General features: G+C 30.7%; 2 protein-coding genes across 2 annotated transcripts; one reads left to right on the forward strand and one right to left on the reverse strand.

The window, feature by feature from the left end:
- Positions 1-1,318: 1,318 nt before the first annotated feature.
- On the reverse strand, positions 1,319-3,956 carry LOC101211010 (trihelix transcription factor GTL2). Its single transcript, XM_004142475.3, has 2 exons — positions 3,368-3,956; positions 1,319-3,028 (listed from the first exon to the last, which is right to left on the reverse strand). Exons 1-2 carry the CDS (start codon positions 3,826-3,828, stop codon positions 1,633-1,635), a joined length of 1,857 nt encoding a protein of 618 aa, XP_004142523.1. The 5' UTR covers positions 3,829-3,956; the 3' UTR covers positions 1,319-1,632.
- A 19,494-nt stretch (positions 3,957-23,450) lies between these two features.
- Positions 23,451-24,551, forward strand: LOC101211511 (mitochondrial import inner membrane translocase subunit TIM23-3). Its single transcript, XM_004142477.3, is given in 2 exon segments — positions 23,451-24,007; positions 24,010-24,551. Coding segments are annotated over 2 exon segments (549 nt in total). The 5' UTR covers positions 23,451-23,673; the 3' UTR covers positions 24,225-24,551.
- The last annotated feature ends 676 nt before the right edge of the window (positions 24,552-25,227 follow it).

Consider the following 25,227-nt stretch of genomic DNA (forward strand, 5'->3'; position numbering starts at 1 on the left):
ACTCCGGCTCCGGCTTGTGTTGCGGATGCTTTGTATTTCTGTATTTCTGTATTAATTACATAGCTTTTAGAAAAGATTTAAAAAAATCCAAATTTTAATATGTATGTTATTGATCAAAACTAGATCTATAAGAAAGTTTCATACCATGAAACAAATACGTGACACTGTTTTTGTGTTTTATATTATTAGTCCCAATGTGCAGTGAAATGCACAAAAATAACCATAAAATAAAAAACAAAAATACTTGATAATGAAAAATTATATTCAATCTAGAATATAAAGCTCTAATACCAAAATAATATCATTTTGGCACCAAATTAAGCACACTCTCCCTGCCCCAAGAATAGACATTCTTCTAAATTTACCCTTATGTACTCAAAAACTTAAGTAAGTAGATAAAAATAAAGTACAATATAATAACACTTACGGACTTAAAACAAGAAAAAATTCAAGGTGAAATCATTTTTAATTTGAGAAAATTAAACTCAAGACATATTTTGAAATATCACTTAAGCTAGTAGGTGAAGGTGAAGGTTAATCTACTAGTATATGAAGATATCTTTCAATCTTTTTATCCCACAAGTAACCAAAATGATCCTTATTTATGATCAAGTTGGCCATTCCCATTTAATGTACTATTTTGGGTTTGTACTTATTATAGAATATTTTAAAAGTTCAGGCTTCATGTTCCCCACGTTGTGATCAACTTTAATTTGTGAACGTCGCTTGAAGGTCTCCCTTGGACATCTAGAAACCTCCCACCTTTCTTTTCAAATTGTTTGGTTAAATGCTCCATGCTTTGGTGATGCCTCTTACAAAATTCCCATGGGACATGTTTACTTAATAAAGTTATACAAAAATGAAGAAACGAAGCACACAATCAATCAAGAAGACGAAGGTCATCCCATGCCTCAAGACGATGTTTCAAATGATGACATTATTGAATGTTGGTGTGGCAGCCAACATAGAAAATGTAGGCACGTATCAGTTAGGAATATAACGAACATACGTCTCCTAAGCCAAACTAGAGATACAAAGCAAGAAAAATGAGGAAAAAAGTAATAATGTAAGAGAGAGGGTACAGTTAATTAAGCAAGTATATGTGATTAGAACAATTGTTTTAATCACATACGTCTTATTAGCCCACTCAACTATTTATTCCAGGTCGGAGTCTCAAAACCCAAAAGATTAATAATTAACCAGTAGAATATTTCAAAACAATTATGTACGCTGAAAAGCAGAAGCAAAGATATATACATATATTATGCAATTGGCAGTAGCTATATATTTATTTATTAAAAAAAGAAAAGAATCCATATTGGTTGAATTAAATTTAGGTTCTCATTTCTCACACTGTGTCGGTGCTCAGACGAAGTACACAAAAATGAACGTAGATGACGATAGCCGCAAACTAGTAGTAGTACTGCCCACCCAACCCAACCCAACCATCCCAAGCTACCCCTAAAAAAGTTTATCACAAATTAATCCACAAAAAGAAAAGAAAGAAAGAAAAAGAAAAAGAAAAAAGAAAAAAGAAAAAAATCAGCAAAATATGTTCTTCCCTAAAAAAAAGGTTCAAATACAAATTTAAAATACATTATTATTTGAGCCGTGCTAATTAAATATTATTCTCTAGGACGAAGTTGCAAGGTGGTTTTCGGAGTGGTCGGAGTGGTTTTCCGATGACACGTTGGGGCAGTTTTCCAGGGGATTATTATTCCCTCCACCTTGATTGTACAATGTAGAGAGTTGGTGGAAATAAGGGCAAGTTCTTGAGTCAAGAGATCTCTTCTTGTTGACATCTTTAGTTTTTCTAAAGTACTTGTTTATGTTTTCCCATTTCTCTTTGCATCTCTTGGCACTTCTTTTGTAACCCAATTGAAGCATTCCTTGTGAGATTCTCTCCCATAATGGAGCTTTTAACGACGCTCCACCACTTTGGCTTTCATCTTGATTGTTGGTGGTGGTGGTGTTGTTGTACATTTTGCACCTCACATTTACTAAAGCCAACACTTCATCTCTTGGCCATCTTTTTCCCAAGTCTTCACTCTCATGATCTAATTTCTCTTTACTTTTAGGGTTCGGATGATTATTGATGAAGGAATTTGGGTCTTGTGGAGCAAGGATTTGGGTTGATAAACAAGGGTTGTTTTTAGGGTTTTTAATTGGATCATTTTGGCTAGTGAAAGAGTTTGAATTTTCATGAGGTGGTTTTTTGTTGGGGCTTGACGACGTTTGGCATTGGATTAAGGATGAGGAAGAAGGAGTAGAATTAGGGATATTGTTATTGTTGTTGTAATTATTCAAACTTTGGAGTAAATTTTGTAAGTCTTTTTTGGATTCATGAGATGAAGAAATTAAAGTGGTTGAATTGGTGATTTGGTTCAAAATTTCAATGATTGTGGCTTGTCTATCACCTGCAATGGCTTGTTCATGGGCCATCACTTCAAGCTCTTTGTGAAGTCTTTCCATTTGTTCCTTCTTCCAATATTCCTCTTTAGCAACCTTCTCCTCTTCCTTCTTCAACATGTCTTGTAAAAGCTTTGAGTGAATTTCCTCTTGTTGTATCATCATTTTCTTCACTATTTCCTCACAATAACCCTTCAACAATTCAAATTCCTTTTGCCTCATCATTTTCCTCTTCTTCTTACTCTTCTGGCAACTACTTGATCTACTACTTTCGTTCCGTTCTTCCTCATTCCTCCCCGGTCTCATTTCGTCATTTCTCAAATCTTCTTCTTCGTCATCATCATGAAGTTCTCCATCTTTATCTTGGTTTTCTTCTTCACCTTCTTCTGGTACCACAACGAGGGTGGGGCCACCGTCGTCTGGTTTCCCATTCCCTTCATGAATCAGGAGAAGGTGATCTTGATCTTGATCTTGATTTGGATGATGATTATAATTCAGCTCGTGAGTGAGGAACCTACAATTTTTATTGTAGTTAATGTGGTTGAAATATCTACTCTCTTCTTCAAATTTCTCTTTACACTTGTCTGCAGTCCTTCTAAAACCCACCTCTCCCAACTTCCTGCACCCACCATAATTAAATTAAAGAAAATAAAATAAAACTAAATGCAACCAACATATATGCCTGCATTTATTCCTACTCTTTTAAGTGTATATTAAAACTATACACCTCACACATTATTGTATTTCCCAAGGAGAAAAAAACATAATATCATAATATCATTTCTCTCTCTATGTAGTACAATTCAATTAAACTAGCCCACCAAATAGAAACGCAAAAGAGCAAAGAGTATGCTTAATTAATTAGAAAAACAGAACATAATTAAACAAATGATGAAGAGTGGTGATAATAATAATAAGCCAAAAATTTTGTTTAATTTAGGGGTTTGAATTTGATGACCTTGAAACATGTTCCCAAGTGGATTCGGGGAAGCAATTTTCAATGTTAGATCTGATTCTAAGGAGGGCAAGAAGCTCATCATTGCTCCATTGATCATGATGAATAATATGATGATCCTCCATCAAAATGGATCTGCTGTTCTCTCTACCGACCTCCAAATCTACGCCCACCTGCAAACTACTCCCAGCTGCCGTAGTGGTTGTCTTGACGTCGTTTTTGTCGTCGCCATGAGGATTCGGAGATTGATGGTGCAAAAGATGATGAGGAAGATGAATTTGATGATGATGGTGAGCAGTAGAAGTAGCATTATAAGAATCAAAAGGGTGGAAATTGAAATTAGGAGAATGAAGAGCAAAATTAAGAGGAATTAAAGGAAGAGAATTAGAATTTGGTGGTGGTGGAGTTGTTCTTGGAGTTAAGAATTGATGAAGTTGCTCAGATACTGATCCTCCTTCAAACATTGTGTGTATTTTTTTGCTCTTCTTTTTTCTTCTTCTTTCACTTCTTTTTAACTCTCCTTTTCTCTTTCTTTTCTTTCTTTTCTGTATAATTGGCAAAATGCTTCAAATAAACACAACAAAACACGCACCCCTATACTATACCTCTCTCTCTCTCTCTCTCTCTCTCTCTCTATTTATTTCATTATTTTATTTTTTTATTAAAAAAATCAATATATTTTTGTTTTTTGTTTTTCCTCTCTCTCTAGATCTCAATCTTCTTTATGAAAGAATTTGTCTTGTTGTGGAAGACAAAAAGATATAGCCCACCACACCCTTTTCTAAGAAACTGAAAGTCACCCTCCAAACAATACACACATTATTAGACACATTATTCACTGCATGCAACACCTACCTTTACCAGTGTTTTGTGTTTGATTACACATTATAAAATTTTGTATAATACATACACCCTTGATGACAAAATCCCAACCAGCTAAGGAAACTCACTCAACTTTTACACCTTCAACCGTAAATTTCTAACTTTGGACAAGAAAGATGACCTATAAAATAAAAGAAAAAAATAACGGTGTGATGTCTAATGCAACAAAACTTTCCACGCTTAAGTCAATATTTGGAACAAAATAGGTAGAGCAAGCTAGACATAGAGGAGAATAAGTTACATTTTACTAGGCGCCATTATATCATGAGGTTTAGGGTTTTCTTCATCCACTTCAAATTCATTATATATTTTATTTTTCAATTTAGAAATCCGACACTCGTGGTTGTTTGTTTTGTGCCACTAGGCAAGGATGTTCTAGCTAGAATAAAAGGTAGATTCAGATCAACCACTTGTACGGGATTATTGGCTCAACCACGGCCCCTAAGGTCGAGGTGCGCCGACAAGTCGTATGTAAAGGCTCAATTAGCCTCAACCTCAGCCCGGAGATCACCAAGCTAAAAGTCCAATTGGGTCTTTGCCTAATTGTATTTGCTCCCCATTGGTTAAGAACTCTTTTCAAGCTTGCTTTCTTATCGCTTTTGGGTCCATTCTTTAGGATTAGGAAACTCTTATGATTTTACTATACATTAACGCTATCTTTTTTCCAATTCAGAACTACCCACTACATAGAAGGCTCAAATGATCTCTTCCCAATAAAATAATAAAAAAAACATTTAAATTAACTAGTTAAAGATATATATTAGAGAAAGGTGACCGATTGAAATAGTTTAAGTCAAACTCAACCAAATATTATTAAACTTCAAAGAGAAGGAAAACAATTAAAACTTAATTTCTACAACAATCATATGCTAGTTCTATTCGTAACTTCACTTATATTTAGGTATGTTACACAAGCTTAGGCTTTTGTCCGTTTTTTTCTTTTTTTTCAAAAAAGATATGATAGGTCAATTGAATACATTCGGACATCTCCACTAGGTGAACACCCCATAGTACTCTCATTACTCCCGCTTCGTTTAAGCTTTTGTCAGTTAAGCTATGTTCTTTGTTGTTTTGTTTTCAAAGGTAAAAATATTATATTAAAAAAAATCGCTGCACACTTTTGCCTAAATGGGATCATGGCAAGTTTAATCTAATTTGACTCAAACATGAGAAAAAGAAAACTATAATAAAAGATTCAATTTCATTGCTAACCAAAACATATAATAAAGTGGGAGTGTTGAACGTGCTATGAGGTGTCCACCTAGTGGTGATGCTCGAGTGCATCCAACTAATCCATTGCATCTTTTTAATAAAGAAAAAAGAAAAAAGAATGTGATAATGCAAAATATTGAACATTGTTGAACGGGCAAGATATTTTCTCTTTTCATGTAGTCAAAGAATCATAACTCCTGAATTTTTTTAATACTAATTAACTAATTAGGTAGGATTCACTCATAAATACAATACTTGTAATTTTCAAGCAATTTAAGTTTTCCTAAAAAAACATTTCAAGAAAAACTACATAGAGAAAAAAAATTACTCATTCTTGTGAAAAAAAAGAACTTGTACAAAATATATATCCTTGTCAACAGCTAATATATACCTATAATATATATAATTTTTGTTTTCTCAAAGAAATATATGTATGTGAGTGTATGCAATGATTTTGGTCCTACAGATTTTGATCCCTCTGTTACTACCACACAACTTAGTTTCTTATTGCAACGCAAGTTTCCTAGGTAAGATCATTAAAAACAAAATTGAAATGAGAAAAAAAAGCCACACAATTGATACATATTTCTTCAAATCGTACCCTTCAAGTTCATGTGGTCCATTTGTTAGAAAATATAGGGTGTTTACCTAAGATATATTTTCACAAAATTAATATCACTTGCATAATAAAAACTAGCGATATATATCAATACTAAAATTAGCATAACATAACTGACATAAAGTTTGTACTATCGATTTCAGCTCAACTTCTTCCATCCACGTAATGTCGAGAAAAATAATAATGATGATTGTATTTAAACTACGCTAACTTCATCAATTACATGGAGGAGATGCAAACGTGTTAACTCTTTTAAATAATTTTAGTCCAAGTAACATTTTAAACAACTATATGAGTGACAAACATCCTTTGTAAACTGGATATGGTTATCTTATGTTAATGTTAGTTTTGTGTATAGATAAACAAAACTGTTAAAAATATTTACAAATATAAAAAAAAAAGTTTAATTTAAATCTCTTTTAGACTTTGATAGAACACCGAAATATGTTTGTTTTGGTCTATCGAAGGTAACTAAGTCAGTTATATATTTGAAAATATTTTTTATTTTTGTTCTTATACAACTATTACAATTTTCTAAAATATTTTTTAAATTATTATACAAGTGCTACAATTTTTTAAAATAACTAAATATAAAATTTAGGTTTATAAAATTTAGGTTAGTTGGATAACAATTTAATTTTTGAAAATTAAGCTACTCTCACACATTGATGATTTTTTTTTGTTTTTGTTCGTTATAGATTGATTTTTAATTTAATTTTTTTAAAAAAATCAAGTTAAATTTTGAAAACATTTTAAAAAGTTATATTTTGTTTTTGAATTTGAAGTGTTCAAAAAAATCATAAAAAAAACAAATCTAACTTTTAAATATTATAAACAAAATGTCAAAATTGTTACCAAACAACCTAGGCCTAACCTTTCTTATTTGAGTAATTTAACTTATATATACCTCTGATTTAAAACGAAATTACATTTTTATATTGAAACCTAGAAAAAAAACTTTTTAATTTTAAGGCGACTTTTATTAGATTGATATCATGTTCCTTTTTTTCCCCCTTTTTCAGAGTCTACTTATTTAATGGTATTCTTTTTATCCTAAAAATAATGATGTTATTTACGTAATTTTCTAGGTTAACATCTATAAATTCCAAAAACTTCTTTTAAAGGAAAAAAAATAATTGTAACCATCTTTTAAGAAGTGAATACTTAAGAAAAATGTTAACAAAAATGTTTTTTATACTTTGAAAAATATCTCTAACTTTTTTTTTCCTTTCAAAATTAAAAAAAGAAGAAGAAGAAAATACATAATAAATTGCAAAATTACAAGATTACACTCTATCTTATGGTGTGATAGTAAGGCAAGTGCTAAGCCACTGCACTAGGTGAGGTGTTTGATATCTAAGTATTAGACTTTGTTAATATTATTGGTTAGTTTTAATTGATTACATTTTGTTAATTTTTACTTTTAGTTTTGTTTTCACATTTTGTGTATCTTCTTGGTTCTTCAACTTGTTTTGAATTACTACTTTCGATTTATTTATTGTAAATTTAAAAGTATTTATTCAACATTACTTTTTTCAAACATACATACTTCCTTTACACAATTCTTAGATGACAAACATAAATCATTAGGTGGATGCAAAATTTTATCAACAGTTATAATATTAATACAAAGTCAGTTCTATATATAGCTAATTTTTGGAGGCGAAATAATATAATTATGGAAGATAAATTGGAAAAAAAAATTCTGGTAACTTCTGTTTAATTAAAGCATGCATTTGGAGAAGAATCATAAATTTGCTTCTTTTATATGGGTTTAGTTCTCCATCTGAATTCTTAAAAGATGCCTAAAGGTTAGCCGAAATTTAGGGTATGCAACAAAACAACATAATTGGAAATAGAATGTAAAATATAAAGAGAAAAAAATCAATACCCTGAAATATATATATATAGCAGAAATTATACTCAAAATAAGACGGAGTATGTGCTGTGATTATTCGTAATATTGCTTGAAGTTAAATACTAACATCTTCTATCTCAAGCATATATTTTTAAAATAGGTGGAGTAAATATTGTGTTGTTAGAATTTATACATTATACTCCTTGAAAAGAAAATGGTAATGAAGGGATTTAAAAAGTATGTGAATCCAAATAAATAAAAAGAAGTTAAACCAAAATAGTTGTGAAACTAATTACTTTTATAAAGAGGAATATTGAGTAATATAATTAATGGAATGATGTATTAGTAATAAAGTAAAAATATAGATTTGAAGAAAATGGAGGTGAAAGAAACGCGATAAGAAGTGCGAGTACGGGGGAAGAAGAGAGAGAGAGAGAGAGAGTGTGTATATATAGAGAGAGAGAGGGAGAAAGAGAGAGAGGATTGAGAGGAGAGGGGAAGGGCGGTGGGGCCCATGTAGAATCCTATGCAAATGCGAAGGGCAGAAGAAAGGGCATGATGGTGTAATTAACGGCAACTGGATGACACAGACACGTGAACACATGCAGAGATTGGGGCCAATTATTTATGTCCCTAAACAAACCTGGCTCTATTCACGTGCTACCGTTTCCATTTTTAACTTCTCTACACCCTCCCAATCATATCCCTCTATTTCTTTTCCCTTTTCTTTCTCTTCATCCATGCCATGGATTGGACTTTTGGGAATATATCTATATCTTTCTTTTCATTTTAATCTCGTTTTTTTTCTTCTTTTTCTTTTTTCTCCTTATTTCTACTCTCTCTCTCTCTCTCTCTAAATGGGGGGGGTTTTCTTTTTTTGTTCTTAATCAAATAAATGGTATCAAATTTGACTCTTCATTCTATTAATGAAATAAATGGTATCAAATTTGACTCTTTATTCTCTCTCTCTCTTTTTCTTTTTCTTTTTCTTCTTATTCATCCATACCCTTTTATTATCTAGTGTTTTTTAGTTTACAGGATTCCAATCAAACATTTTGTATTGACAATATTTTCAAAATTAAGGCTTCAATACCTGTGTTCTGTATATTTGGTAAATGGTCTATCACTGAATATTTTAATTCTAGCCACAAAATCAAATACAAATGTCCATTCAATCTGACAAAATAAAATGTCCAAACTTGGAGAAAACAGAAAAAGAAAAAAAAAAAAAACTGACAATCAGAATTGGTATCTAAAAGAAATAATTCATGTGTAGCTACAAATGCATGTTTTTTCTTTCTTCCTTCCTTTTTTTTTTTAAAGGAAGATTGAGCATAAATAATTGGAATTTTTAGGACATTACTTTAATTAAGTCCAACCCTGTTCAAATTGTACGAGTTAGCAACTAGCTTGCTGTGTTGTTAACCTCATCTTCAACCACAAATCTCACTCACTAATTCATTACATTACAAATTGTTTATGCAAATAGTTTTGCATGTCATTTCTTTATATAATGCCCAAGTTAAATAAGATTAAGACTTGATGAAATTGAGATTTTACGAGTATAAGTAGATCTCTCACTCCAAATTTTCATTAATTAATGTTGTCATGAAAAAAACTGTCACGATTGACTTATATTTAATAAGAAAAAATTATATTCGATAGCCAAACAATGACAATTAAATTTTAAAAAACACGGTCATGATTGCCCTATATTTGATAGAAAACAAATGTCATCAATAGCGAGATAGTGACATTTAGTTTTTTTAAAAAATGTCACGAATGCCCTATTTTGACTGGAAAAAATGTCGTCAATATGAAAACAATGACATTTAATTTTTTTAAAAAAACTGTTATGATTGACCTATATTTGACCGAAAAAATGTTGTTAATAGCAAAATAATGACATTTTTTTTCAAAAAACTGTCACGATTGATATATCCTTGACATTTATAAAATATCATAATAAATGAATTTGCGACATTTTTAAAACTGTCGTTAATAAGCAAATAATGACAGTTATTTTTCGTCATAAAATAAAAATATGACAGTTATCTTTTGTCATAATATAGTAATTAACAACATTTATTTTCTGTCGTGAAAAATTTATTGCGATAGCTTTTTGTAATTGTCATGGAAGGAATTTTCATGACTTCCGCTTCTATGACTGTAAATAACTGTCACAAAGATTTTACTCGCGACAGAAAATAATTGTCGTCGTAGACCATTTTTGTTGTAGTGTAAATTTACCTTTAAATTGATTTCATAATAAGTTCTAAATCCAGAGGATAGTGGAGAAGATCTTGATGGTGATCTTTAGTGAATTCATAATCAACAACTACATCAATTCTTGTTGATTTTGAGCTACAAAAGTGTGAAATCCAAAGTTATGATTTTTGTGAGTTTTCTAGCATGTTTAATTCTTTGAATTCATGTAGTTAGGATGATATTTGATCCAATTACTTCTGCTTCTATGTTCATATCCTTTTCAAAAGAAAAAAAAAATAAAGTAATTGTCAAAAAAAGTTTCTATTTCGTTTGTTCAAGAAATAAGAAATATATAAGAACAAGTATCAATATGTCATATTGTATTTCTACTTCTTACAAATATAAGAACAAGTATCAATATGTCATATTGTATTTCTACTTCTAGAAATATAAGAACAAGTATGAATATGTCATATTGTATTTCTACTTCTTAAAAACAGATGATAGAAATTATAAATCAATCTATTTCTATTTTGGTAGGATTTCCCATCTGTCTTTCATAGAGGTAGATGGAGTATTTTCCATGTACATCTTATATCATTGGGCAGTTGAAGTATTTTTCATGTACATCTTATATCACTCCCATCTAACTTCTCATATGTAATTAACAATGGCTTGCTCTTATACATTTGTGAAGTGCCATCATTATCAATCCTCCAACCTTTAGTGTCTAAACTCACTAATGATAATTTGTAGTTTTTCCCCGTGAAATTTCATTAATATTTCTTTATTAGTATCAATATCTTCTAGTTTGTAATTATTGTATAATGTCTTCCAAATATTATAGGGATCGTAATAATTAAGTATTATACATTGTGTCTTGAACACCACTAAAAGTCAATTCCATCAGGGCAAAAGAATGCAAAAATATTGGTGGACTTTTTCACCATCAGCCAGATATAATTGCCTTTTGATTGTTGAAAAAACGATGTTGCTTGTTTCTTTATATGCATTTAAAATCATGTTATCGTGCATATGGAATCAAGGCTCTAAGTAGGCTATTAAGCTAGCACAACTAAGTTGAGTTAATGCAATAAAAGATGCGAACACAAGGAACTTATGGTTTCTTTTGATCATAATTAACATGAAATCAATACATGTATTGATTCTATGTGGTATCTATACAATATTATATATACATGGTATTAACTACTTTTTCTATTATTTACACTAAGTGTTGGTGAAGGAGGGAGAGTTTGGATATGGTTATTATGCATGTTATTGAACTCAATTTAGTTAGGTGAGATTAATGAACGAATATTCTATGTAATTTGATGCAGTACAAAGGATAAGTAGTTCACATTAAGGCAGCTATCAATTTCAAAATTAAGGCGAGCATCCTCTCAGAGTCATACCTGTCCACCTCTCGAATGTAAATACTTGAAATTATAAAGATCTGATTTACTTCTAATCTATTTGATCGCCTTATCTATAATTCATCCTATATTAAGGCGGGAAACCTCTCGGAGCCTTGTTACCACACATACTCACATTTCTAACATGTACGTTAAGGAGGAATTTAATGAAGTGGTTGTGTTACTACAATTCTTTCACCACCTGTTTAGTGAGGCCTTGGTTATTACTCTTTCGATTCATAACGTCCAGTGTTTCATTCCTTCTCGAATGAAATGACACGTTGAATACAACACTAACTAAACAAGATAAATAAGACAAACAACCAGATTCCCTACGACCTATTTCTACTTTGCATTGATCATAATCATAAAGAATGCTAATGATTGATAGATAAGAACGAGTAGGGATGAAGCGAAGCTCTTTTCACCAAATTTTCGTTGACGCACTCCAAATGAAGAAGATGGACTTATATTTAAGGTATGGCTCAATGGGACGTAACACAGTTTGGAGCGCCATTAATTCTCTAACCTCTGAATCACTATTATGTGGCACCGAAGATGTCCTTTCATTCTTTAGTTGACAATCTCACCAATCACTCTAATCTTCTAGCGATTCATATCACCTGATTGATTAACGTGAATCTGGATCGTCTGATGTCTCATTCATTTAGCCAATCCGATTTTTCTTTACTATAAATTTGCATTAAAACAATAAAAACCATGATAAGCACATGTTTTACCTTTTACTACTTGCATAACACATTTGTTTTATTTCAGGTACTTTGTTACACGTAATGCTCCTTTATATCGCATTAATGCTTCATTATTCTATATAAAAGGCTTTCCTTGTATTTCTACAAGTTATCACACCCTTGATAAACATATGTCATGTCTACTTAATCAAATCAAACAAAACTAATCAAATTACTTTCATATGTATTCAATTTGGGGACGTTTCTATTATAATTTGAAAGTTTTACAAATAAATTTAGTGTACCTATTAAATCCATCTAATTTTTCTACTCTTTCACAACATAATAAATATCTAAAATTTATTGTATATAAACCAATAAAAATTGGTATGGATTGGAAATGAAGAATAGTTGAAAAAGAAAAAGGAAAAGAAATGAGAGAGAGAAAGAAAAAGATCGTATATGGATGTTTAGTTAGGCGAAAAAGAAAAGGTTGGAATCACGATCACTACAACAAACTTAGAAACTTCTATGGTGCATACAAAATCGTACAACACTGTACAACCCACACATGCCACCTCGTCGCCCTCACAAAGGAAACACACCCTCAACATAACCTGTCTACTTACTTCGACATTCATCTTCAACACCTTAGGCAAGTTTACAACAAAAATAAATTTTTTATTTTTTTAATTTAGACTTGCTAATTAAATTTTCATTAAAAAAATAATCCAAACCTTTATATACTATGAAGATTTTTTTAATGATAAAACTTGAAGACACACTCATCTTATATGTTTTCCGGTTCTCTACTACACACAAAAAGATATTGTTTTTGTGTGGCAGAAAGATGAATAAACATTTATGTGATAGGTAAATCGTCCCATGATGCATCCAATTATAGTTTTTTCTTAAATACAATTTCAACAAAAGATCTAAATTGATACAAATATAACAATTTAGAAGTTTAATTGAAACAATGATATGTTTTGTACAGTAATTTTCAATCTACGTTAGAAGAAGAGTGTTTTATTCTTGATAAAATTACAAAATTTCATAATTTAAATCGAAAAAATTATTAATATAGGATTTTAATTGATACAACTTTTAAAAGTTCGGATGTAAATCACTTATAAATCTAACATTAATTTAGTTGTTTTTTTTGTTTACTATTTCTGTACGGAATATTTGTCATATTAAATTTTAGCTCAATCAATAGTTTAACATCAGGTTAAATCTAAAATCAATTGCTCCTCACATCCATCTTGGAGTAAGATGTCACTTAATTCTTTTCAATGTAAGATTAAATGTAAGGTTTAATCTAAAATGATGCAGAGAAGTGTGCGGAAATCAAATGGACAATTAATGACTTTTCATTTACTGCTTTTTTTTTTTCCACTTAATTATAAGTTAGTTTTTTTAGATTCCGATAAAAATGATCGAACAATAAAAATATTTATAAAATATAGCTAAATTTTAGTTCTTATTAATAATAGGTATTGATAAATGACTTCTATAACTTCTATTATGGATGTATTGATAAACAATAATTAAAGTTTATGGCTTACCACTGTCTAGGAGTGTTATCATTTACTAAATTTAAAATTTTATTATATTTTATAAATATTTAGATTAATTTTACTCTAATTAAAAATGGTCCTTGAATATATAAATTTATACAAAGGATTTAAGTTAAATTTTAACCCTTTAATTGAAATAGTTTTGAATGGTCAAATTTGATAAACTTATTAATGTCTAGAAACAACGGGTTATAATATATTTAATTTTTCAAACAGTTTGAGCTATTCTTAAGGAAATGGCGTGAAATGATTATAAATCACTACATCAAATTATTTATTTAAAAATATATTGATATTTTGATTAGAAGATAAAAAAAAATTTGAAGAAAAAGTATGATACCGACGATAAAAGAAAGACAAAGAAAGAAAAACAAAGACAAAGACGAAAGGAAAGAGGAAGATCATTAAATAGGTTGAACAACCTGCAATGAGTTGTAAAAACATGAAAGAGATGTGTCATAAAAGATTAGTTGTTACCCATCGGAGAAGTTTGTCCAAAAATATATATATAAGGGAAGGGGGTACCCTTCCATTTGCACTTTTAATGGTCCCTCACCAAAGACAAATCCACTAAATCAACAAAATACAACAACCATTATATTGCCTTTGTTTTCCAAATTTTTTTAATCTACTCTCTTTCTTTCTTTCTTTCATAACCTTTTTAATATATATGTGTGTGTATATATATATGTACATATATTGGTTTGGGGAATGATATTAGAATAGAAGGTACTGTATGTATTTCATTATTCTTTGGTTGCATTGGTTTTTGGAGCTTCCAAATTCTCCATTTTGGGCTTAGGCCCACTCTTTCTTGGGTTTTGTGTGTACCTTTTCATCTGCTCATCCTCATTCTCTACCTGAGCTGGCTTCCCATCAAATATAACCTAACTTCTTTTTAACTTTCTGAGCTTTTTTTTTAAAAATAATGTAAATTTTGAACCTATGTTAAAACATACTATAGGTGAATTTAGGTGACATCTTCTACTTTTTACTTTATTTTTATACATTACACTCTCAACTTCACGTTTTTTATTATTTATATACGTGAGTTCTATACATTGTACTTTTTCTCATTATTTATATATATATATATCCACATGTAATATTTATATATACTAAACATTCAAATTCTAAAAATATTTTTCTTTATTAAATTAATTTATTTTTTTCTTTTTGCTTTATATATATTTAAATATCTCAATCTTCAATCTTCAATTTTTCTAATTTAATTTAATTATTTTTTAACCAAAATTATACATATTTTTTTTCCAATTTTCACTTTTTCTTTTAAAAAAATTCATATATTAACAAAATATGTTATTAAAATATATATTAAAAAAATAACAATAACTTGAAGTCACCAAGCACATTGCTAATTGAATAAAAAAGTTTAATGTTTATGTTAAAAGGAAAAAAAACAAAAATTAGTTCGATTACAAATTAAATTTGAAAAACTTATGGGTAGGTATATATAAATAATGAGAAAAAGTAGAATATGTGGAACCCACGTATATAAACAATGAGAAAATAAAAAATGTGGAACCTAGTGTAATATATATAAAAATAAAGTAAAAATAGAAGACGTGGTGGACTCCACCTAAACTCACTTATTTTTTCAATAGTTTTTGCATTCAACCATATTTTTACTTTTGACATATGTTTCAAAATTTACATTATTTAAAAAAAAATAAAAGAATGGAGTTTCTTAGCCTCTAAATTCATTTTTGGCAAATTTGGTGTTGAAATTATTTGTTGTATGACCCCGATCTAGACACAAACTTATAAATACTCGATTTACAATAAAATGCCCAAAACATGGGCCTATACAGTTGATCACATCAGTAAAATTATAAATCCATGACCATAATTTACCATAAATATTCAAATTGTACAAAATTCTCATTCATAATGAGTAACGCCCACAAAAAACATTGCAAGTTAAAACATAAATCAATCAAAACTTGAGATGGTTATGACACCAAGAAATCTAACTCAAATTTAATTCAAATTTTGAAATACTTATCATTGACAAATTTGTGTCAATTTTGAGAATAATATTTGATTGTAGAAAATCAACTTTAACCATGATTTTAAAATTAAATAAAAATATAAAGATAACAAAACTCTCTTTTATTAACGACTCAAAACCTACAAAAACTCACGTTCGATTAGGATTTGGATCGCGAACAACACCCGAAAAAAACCTCCCTATTCTATAAGATTGAGGTTTGGTTTTTGGGAATCTTTTAGAAAATTGGGAATTGAATTTTGTGGAGAGAAGATTAGAGAGCTTGCATAGAGCTCTTCCATGTTTCTTTTTCAAGTCATCCGTTATCCCTTTTGCAAGTGTATAATTAAGGAGGGACCCCCCCATTCCATATAACTCTCACTTCTTAAACTAAATTAAATTAAATAATGAAAAATTGCATTACAAAAACATTTCATAACATTTTTGTTTTGCAAATTGCAAATATGACAAGTAATTAGATATATCGACGGATATCAAAGGACTATCAATTTTCAAATTTGCTACTTTTGCAATTTAGAAAATGTAGTGACATGAATTCTATTATTATAATTTTTTTTATTATTTTTGCCAAATCCCTTTCAGGCCAATGAGAAGGTGGGGCTCCTTGTCCAAGACTTGGATTCGATCCTTAAGAGAACAACCTATCTACTAAACCTAGAGCAACTAAGAGTGAATTTCGTCTTGCACCATATGTCCCTAGCTATCCACAAGTTCTTAATTACCTTTGAAATGAGAGGCTTATTGGACCAATGTCATTGTACTGCTCTCATCTATGCAGATCTAAAAATAATCTCGTATGAACAAAAGTTCATAGTTAACTTAGACTTAAGATTAAGTTACATAGGATATCTTAAAACAAAATAGTCAATTTTATTAAAGTTAACGGTGTTATAACTTAAAAGTGAAATATGGTTCCAGTCTTATCAAAACTATTTACATAGGATGTCTCACTTCTATGTCTCTATATGAACGATTTAGGATCACATCGTTTATACTAACTACAAGACGGGCTACATCTATAATGTCCCCAGAATAAGGTATCAAACCTTATTCGTATACTAGACTATTTAGGCTATATATTCAAACTTGTTCCACGCTTATGTTTCTACATAAAGTTCAAGTTTTCTAAAAAATAGTATCAGAACCTTAGTTTATTGGCTTTAAGATTATAGTATCAATTATGATTACAAACTACGAGTTTTAGGACATAAATTTCAACAATTTACGACTTGTATAACAAAATAATAAAAGCTCATGAAACTTGATTATTTTTTCATAAATTTCATATATGCCCTCGTTGGTTTTGAATATTTTGGGACAATGTGTGTATTTTTTCACTTCTTTTTCTTCTTCTTCCTTGCGAACTATTATTATTATTATTTTTTTTTTGCGATTTATTATCTCCTCTTCCAAGTTTTCTTTCTTTGGTGTTTAGAGTATAAGATTCAATTGTTTAAATCTTCTATTTCATCTTCAATATTCTTCTATATCTTTCTCATCTTCGAGAATATAGATCGTTTAAATATCATTTGAAGCTTTTTCACAATCATTTATATATCACTATCAAGATTGTTGCGGTGAGATTGTTTTCAGTAAGAATTCTAAGTTTCGTTTTCATTTCAATTGTTTAGAAGATTAGAAAAGTTCGATAAGAATTTTACATTTCATTATGAAGACCATTCTCGTTTTCGTTTTCAATCAGAATTCTAAATTTCGTTTTACGTTTCAATTGTTTAGAAGATTAGAAAATTTCGGTAAGAATTCTATATTTTATTATGAAGATCATTTTCGTTTTCGGTAGGAATTCTAAATCGTTTAGAAGATTAGTAAAAAATGTTAACAAAGAGCTATGTATCGTTGCATTTCTAAACGATTGTGTACAAAAAATCTAAATTATCATATATATTGTATTATTCGATCTTTAGATTTGAAGTTTTTCTCGATATTTACACTGGACTACTTTGCAGAAAAGCAAAATCATCAATTAAAGAATGAGATTGGTTATTAGGGTACACAGTTTATATGTCCACTGAACTATGTTTATTTTAACTTACTAGTCCTATTAATTAAATTTGAGAGTGGTTTTTAGTTGGTCTCCAAAATTTAAATGGTTTGAATTGAATCTTGAAACTTTGATTATAATTTTTTTTAGACTGGACACTTGCCTAAAATATGAAACCCTATGAAAGAAAAAGCTGTCTATCTATAGTGCAATTACACACTGCCAAACAAGTAGTTAGTAGGAAATGTTCAAAGAATTGAACCCAATTAAGCTGGAAAGAATCTTTCATGCAATAAAGAATTTTTCTCTAACGGAACAATGAACATAAAACAAAAGCAATGGGGAGAGATGATTGTATTTTGTGGGCTTTCTATAAAGTAACTTATATATGTCTATGGTTAATGCAAAATTAGATATATATGTGAAGGCTCTTTTCTTGGATCACTTTTACGAAACCCAAGTTTTGCCAAACATTCTACAGTATTTACATCTCTTTTCTTAAATCACTTTTGTTTAGTATCAACATTTTCAATAACTAAACAATAAATTTATTTACTATTTTATTTTATAAAGTAAAATTTTAAAAAATATATTTGTACACCTTCCAACTTTGTAATATTGTACTTTCATAATTCTTTTAAAACTATCCCAAAAATACAAGTTGTTTAGAATTTTGAACAAAAACGAAGACATAAAACCGTGTGGTAGTGACTTAAAACAAGTGGTGATTTAAATTTTGGTTTAGTCACAACTGCACTATTTTCTATGTAAATCCTACTTTGGAGGTATTTTTCTATAAGTTTAAATGTATATCATTCTTACTTTTGAAATTATATGAGTTTTTTTTTTTAAGAAAAACAAATAACAAAATTTAAGAACATTTTTATAAGTTAAAATTTATTTTAAATTAATAAAATAGAACATCACATGATGGAAATGGGACAATTCACCAAGATGGAATGTTTTTTGGACTAAAAAATGAGAAGTAAAATGAAAAAAACAAAGAAAATTACCGATGATATTTAGAAAAAAAATAGTTTATGTCATCTCTTTTTCAAATGTAAACATGAAAAATATGATATATAACTAATGATATCATATAGCTATTAAAGGGTTATAAAATGACTATCATAAAGTTATTTAACTTTTAAATGTGTTAGTTTACCATTTAGAAGGTACATTTTATCATTTTTTTTTCTACTTTTGGCCGTGTCCATAGAAAAATTATGAAAATATTTAAGATCTATAACAGAAGAAAAAAAAAAAAAAAACTCAGGTTGAACATTAAAAAAACTCCAAAATGACTGTTTTCCAGTTTTGAAATTGGTGCGGGTGATTTCTGGTGATGGTCGATTTCTTTCTTCAATTTCTCCTACCGAGCCAAAGCGTCTAACGCCATCCCCACGCCGTGCGTACTGAGCAAATCCCTCTATTTTAAGCCTCCATCCAGTCGTGCTTCAAGTAGTCGGGTCGTCTTCCGCTTTTAGTTTCATCAAACTTAGCCACGTTTTCATCCCCTTCGAGTCGTCCACGCGTTCAAGCTAAAAACCCAAGTCACCCAAGCCTTCTTCCCTTTTTAGCTGAGTCACCTTTAGTTTTAGCCCTCTTCTTACAATCAATTTCACCATGTTTGAATGATTTCATTATCAAGTTCAAGAGTATGTTTCTATGTTATCAAATGTTTTCTCCATGCCCGAATATTTCAAGAGACCTATTGTATACATGTGGTTAACTCCGTACGGATGGTAGGGTTGACAAACCTATAGTTTATGAGTAATCACAAATGGTATATTTTATGCCTTAAAGGAGGAGGGTTAGCTACCTAACAACTGTTCTGTCTTCGGACGAAGGGGTAAATATTGTTTATGGCTATGTACGATTGTCTTCGAAAAGCTATGCAATTGTTTCAAGTTTCATGTTATGATTGTTTACTGATAAAATATATTTAAGCTTTGGTTTTATACAAAAATGTTTATGAAAACCTGTTTTATAAAATCGTTGCTCACTATGTCTTCTGACTTACTCTTTCAAAACGTTTTTCCTCTTTTTGGGTACAAATTGGATCTTTGTACGTTCAACTTACTATTGCGAGGCCAACTTAATTTTTGTTATGCAATGACATTGTTTTGTTTAAAATAGTATTGTGATTGTTCAAATATTTATATTCCATGTTTTATTCATTTTCCATAATACGTTTTAAAAAGATTTCCTATGGCCTGCACTACGATTTCCAAAGTATAATGTAAATGTTTATTGATTGAAAGACTTTCGTTGTTTAAAAGATTTGCAACTGTTCATGTCATGTGTCAGTTGAAGTTGTTCCGAAGGCGAACAACTTCAGCTGGCATCACGCCACATCACGAGTCGAGCAAGGAGGTGTCCGAGACGGATTGTGACACACACCATGTGAATAATAGTGCATGCGCAAGGGGCACGTTGTGCATCATCGAGCCATCAGGCGCGCACGACAGGGACGTGGTCGGGCATCCTAGTGCCCTATGCACGCAAGCTGCCTGCGTCTTATGTCCTGTGGCCAACAATGCCATGACAAGATTTTTGGGCCATTTTTCTGTTTTTGCAATTTTGATCAAATTTTGGATATTTTTCAAGGTTAAGGAATTTATTAAGACTCAAATATGGATTTTTCATGTTAAGGAGAAATTGGAGGAAGTTCTAAACCAAGTGTTAAACCAAGTATTGTGAGTGACAACATTGATTTTTAAAGCATGATTTACAAGTTAATGTTTAAAGTATGTTTATGTTCTGAGAAGTTTATTGAGCTTTCTGACTTCTACTAATATTTGCAAGCATAAATGTTTAAGTATTTGCAAGCTAAATTTTTTATTTAAACAAAGTATGGTTTTAAGTTGAGTTCCCAAAGTTTATATTATGTTTAAAAGTATATTTATGACTATGTGAACCGAAAAAAAAAGTATATTTTAAGTTTTCAAACATACTTTATCCTAGGATCGAATGTTAAAGAGTACTATTTATAAGAGCCATTGTGCAATGCGGTTAACTATGCTACTGATGGAAAGGCTAACGAGCCTATGGTCTACAGTCCATCAGGGAAGGTATACTTTTTATGCCTATAATGAGGTCCTTCTTTAGTTGATGAGGTGTTCTCCCACCTAGTACATTTACTATTGATAAAGGTGCTTTGAAGCCCAGTCCTTCTTATGACGATGAAGTGCTCGTACTGCATGGGTTATTAATCCATGGTTTACAAAAGATCTATGAAATATTATCAAAAGTTTAATGTTTACAAGTATCTGTGAAATGATTTCTTACTGCTTAAATGTTTCTTAAAGTTAAGGTTTTATGCTAAATTGTGTTTGAAATCATGTTTTATAAAACTGTCACTCACTAAGTCTTTTAACTTAACCTTTCAAATGTTTTCTCACCCTTCAGGTAGATATTGTGCATCTTGAGAGTTGAGCTTACTACTACTTGGCCAATCAGTTTAAAATGCTTAATAAGATTTATTGAGATCTAGTATGAACTCGGTAAGTTAAGATCTAGGGTGAGCATGTAGCATAACTACTGTTGCTATAAAAGTCTGTGTTAATATATGTCAGATTAGTACCCAAAAAAAGTTATATCATGCTTAAGCTTTCATTGAATATTCATGTTTAAACTTCCACTATTGTCTCACATGAGTTATAACTAGTAGTCAAAGTTATTGATAAAAGCATGCATTTGTTTTGAGACTGCTAGTTGAGTCAGGCAAGTTTAGTCGATTGGTGAGTGTTGTCAAGTTATGGCAATACCTTCCAACCCTCGCACCTTCTTTTGGAGCTAAGTTAGGGTTAAGTTAAAGAATTCTGGGAAGGGGTGTGACAGATAGACATATCTCTATCTATCACAAATTGTCAGTGATATATGTCTATCTCTGTCTATCTCTTTATTTCATGATAGAGATAGATCTATTTTTATCTTAATCTTCTAAATTCATAGATTCAATTAATTCTCTCTCACTATAAGTGAAAGGCACCCAACTTTTATCTATGTCCTTAATTTGAAGCGTCAATAATACTTTAGTGATACAAAGATATAGAAGTTTATCTTTGACTATCACACATAGACAGGGATAGATGTTATCTTGATAGACAAAGATAGAACTCTATCTCGAATTAACACATAGAGAGATAGAAATACACTTCTATCTTTGTCTATCTCTTTGCTTTGTGATAGACAGAGATAGACTTCTATCATTGTCTATTTGAGATAAATAGAAAGAAATATATTTTTATCCATCACTATTGGATAGTTAATTTCATAAAAGCTAATTTATTTAACAAAAAAAATTAAACAAAAAAAAGAAAAAACAATAAACCAAGAACTACAAACCATCAAAACTCATTTATTGACGTCATCTTAATAGAAAATGATAGAGCTCATCATTATTCCCTTATCCAAGAAAATTAAGCAAAAGCAGCAGAATTGACACAAAGGAATATAAAACTATCACAATCTATCTACGATTGACAAGATAGACAACTAGCTTCTTGGCAAAGATAGATAAAGATAGAATTTCATCTCTGTCTATCAGAGATAGATCTCTAGATAGTGAGAGATAGACTTCTAAATTTGTCTATCACAAAGATTTTCCTAGTTGCTACTTGGAAAAGAAAAGGTCTGTTACAAAGAGATAGATCTATGTCTATAACAGATAGATAGACGGAGATAGACTCCTATCTTTGTCTATCACTTTGTTTTGTGATAGATAGAGAAAGACTTTATTAAGATAGATAAAGATAAACTACTATCTCCTAGATCGATAGAGATAAAAATTTATTTCTATATATCAAGATAGTTAATTTCAGTATGAGTTGCTTAGATAGTTTTAGTGATATTTTGAGTATGAGTTTCTTGTATAATCTTTTTTCTTTTTTCTCATTTTGCACAACACCATCTATATTCCTATAGGTGAGTTTTATTATAGAAGAACATTGTCAACAATACACAACAGTTGTGTTTAATCGATTTGGAATTTATTTAGATTGGAGAGATGAAGATGATGTCACGAAAACATTACCTCCCATTATTAGTAATTGTAAAGTTGAAAGACTTAGACACCAAAGAATTTTATGGGTAGGTAAATCTAAAAGTTCATCAAAATGTACTTGTAATCATAAAAGTAACGATAGTAGAGCTTGCAAACTTGACCCAACATAGACAGATAGATTGATATTAGACTTTTTGAATGGTATTTTTTTATTTATTATTTTCTTGAGTTGAAATTAATTTCTTTCAAAACTTCTCCATTTTTTTTTTTTAAAAAAAAACATTTAAACTTCTCTGCATCACAAGAAATAAACCAAACTTAGTAATAATTTAAAAATTAAAATTAATTAAAATAGACAAAGAGATAAAAATCACATCGATATTTAATACACAAGTATTTAAACATGAAAACCACAATTAATAAAATTAATTGAATACAAACTTACGAGAATACCAATAATACCAAAAGGAGAATTGAAAAATAACACCAAATGCAGAGGGGATTAAAGGAGAGAATTCTTTTATTTATAAATAGTATATAGAGCTGGATGAAAAAGGTATTAATTATTTTTATTATTTTCTATATTTTAGCTCTTTGTTTTTAGTTCCGCGTTAAACCCTACGCTACTCACGAAGCTTCCTCTCCATAAACCCTTTCAAACCCTTTGAAGCTTTTTGAAGAAAGAAAGAGAAACCATTTCTTTCTCTTTCTCGCCATTGTTTTCTCTCTCTCCAACCTTTGATTCAACTCACCCTAAACCCTAATTTCTGTTCCTTCAAAACCTCCCTTTCTCCTCCTCCCATGGAAAATTCCTCCAAATCACCCGATGATCGGAAATCCCGCTTCTATCACCCTTACCAAGACCTACACGTTCCGATCACCAAGCTCTACGAGCTCCCCACCGCCCCCGAGCATCTTTTCTTCGAAGAAGCCGCCAGGCCTCACCGTTCTTGGGGCGAAAACCTCCAATATTACACCGGAATTGGCTACCTCTCCGGCGCCCTTTTTGGCGGCGCCAGGGGTTCCATTCAGGGCCTCAGGGCAGCTGAGCCTGGTGACTCTGTCAAACTCCGTCTCAATCGAGTTCTCAACTCTGGGGGCCAGCTTGGCCGGAGGGCTGGAAACTCTCTTGGATCCTTGGCTTGATTTTTGCTGGTTTGGAAAGTGGGGTTATTCATTTGAGAGGTTCTGATGATGTTTTAAACAGTATTGTAGCTGGATTGGGGACTGGTGCTGTTTATAAGGCGGCGTCTGGGCCAAGGTCGGCTGCCATCGCCGGTGCTATTGGAGGAATTGCTGCTGCAGCTGCAGTTGCGGGTAAGCAGGCAGTTAAGAGATATGTGCCGATATAGAATTGCATAACAAGTTATGCAAATTTGTACTAACTAGAGGGAGGATTTGCACGGTAAAGTATTTGGTTTCTTTGATTATTATTTCTTCATATTGTTATACAGTTAGTTTATTATTCATGGATTAGTGAATAATACACTTTTGGGTTGCAAATGCTCGCTCTTGTTATTTGTAATTGTTATTCATTTTGTTGATTTGCCTCTTATAGTTATTGATGCCCTGGTTCAATGGGAGACTTTGGGAGACTTTAAATTGGTGTTTGATTAATCTCTTCTTATGTGTAACTGACTCTGAAGCCTTCGTAATTATCTTGCCTGTGTTGGATCTCATTACAATGTAGCCATAGTACAGTATTGGAAAAAAGACTTTGCATAGATGACTGATTTCTTTATAATTTGTGGTTTATTGGAAAGTAGGGGATGGGTTTGGTGGTGACTTATTGTTGGGAGGGTTCATCTGAATCAATGAATAATACCAACGGAGTTTGTGGTAGCAGCCATTATTTTCTGTGTTATAGGCTAAAAGTGCAGGGGTTTCTTAGTTATATTGGCGAAGTTTCCGGAGGCCTAAATTTTGTCAAATAAGCCATTTTCTTTACCAATACAATAGTCTTGGAAGTCTTGTCAAATATGGCGCTTAGAGTAGTTTTCCAAAGGTAGATATTGGTGGGGGGAATTGATTTGATTGCATTGTGTCCGATTGATCAGGCCCACTGTATTATGAAGGAAATGTTTGTGTGTGTTAATGCTGTAAAAATAATTGCTTCATGGTTGTAAAAATCCTGTTTGATAAATTGCTGTAATTGTCATATGTTGCACATTTGTTGTGTGATTTAAATAAAACGGATTGGTTTAACTTGAACAAAATTCATAACACATCGGTTTCTTAGTCGATCCACCCTTTTAATTCGGTCTTGAATGTATTCGGTGAAAGGCTCTTTATAGGTGAATTTGTTCATCCTATTAATATGAATTTCACTACCTTTTCTAACAAATAAAAAAGACT

The sequence above is a fragment of the Cucumis sativus genome, unplaced genomic scaffold, assembly GCF_000004075.3.
Source record: "Cucumis sativus cultivar 9930 unplaced genomic scaffold, Cucumber_9930_V3 scaffold90, whole genome shotgun sequence".
Taxonomy (NCBI): domain Eukaryota; kingdom Viridiplantae; phylum Streptophyta; class Magnoliopsida; order Cucurbitales; family Cucurbitaceae; genus Cucumis; species Cucumis sativus.

Coding starts and splice junctions, on each gene's coding strand:
- LOC101211010 (XM_004142475.3), bottom strand. CDS start 3,828: ATGTTTGAAGGAGGATCAGTATCTGAGCAACTTCATCAATTCTTAACT. Junction 3,029..3,367: donor ACTTGGGAACATGTTTCAAG/GTCATCAAATTC, acceptor TGGTGGGTGCAG/GAAGTTGGGAGAGGTGGGTT.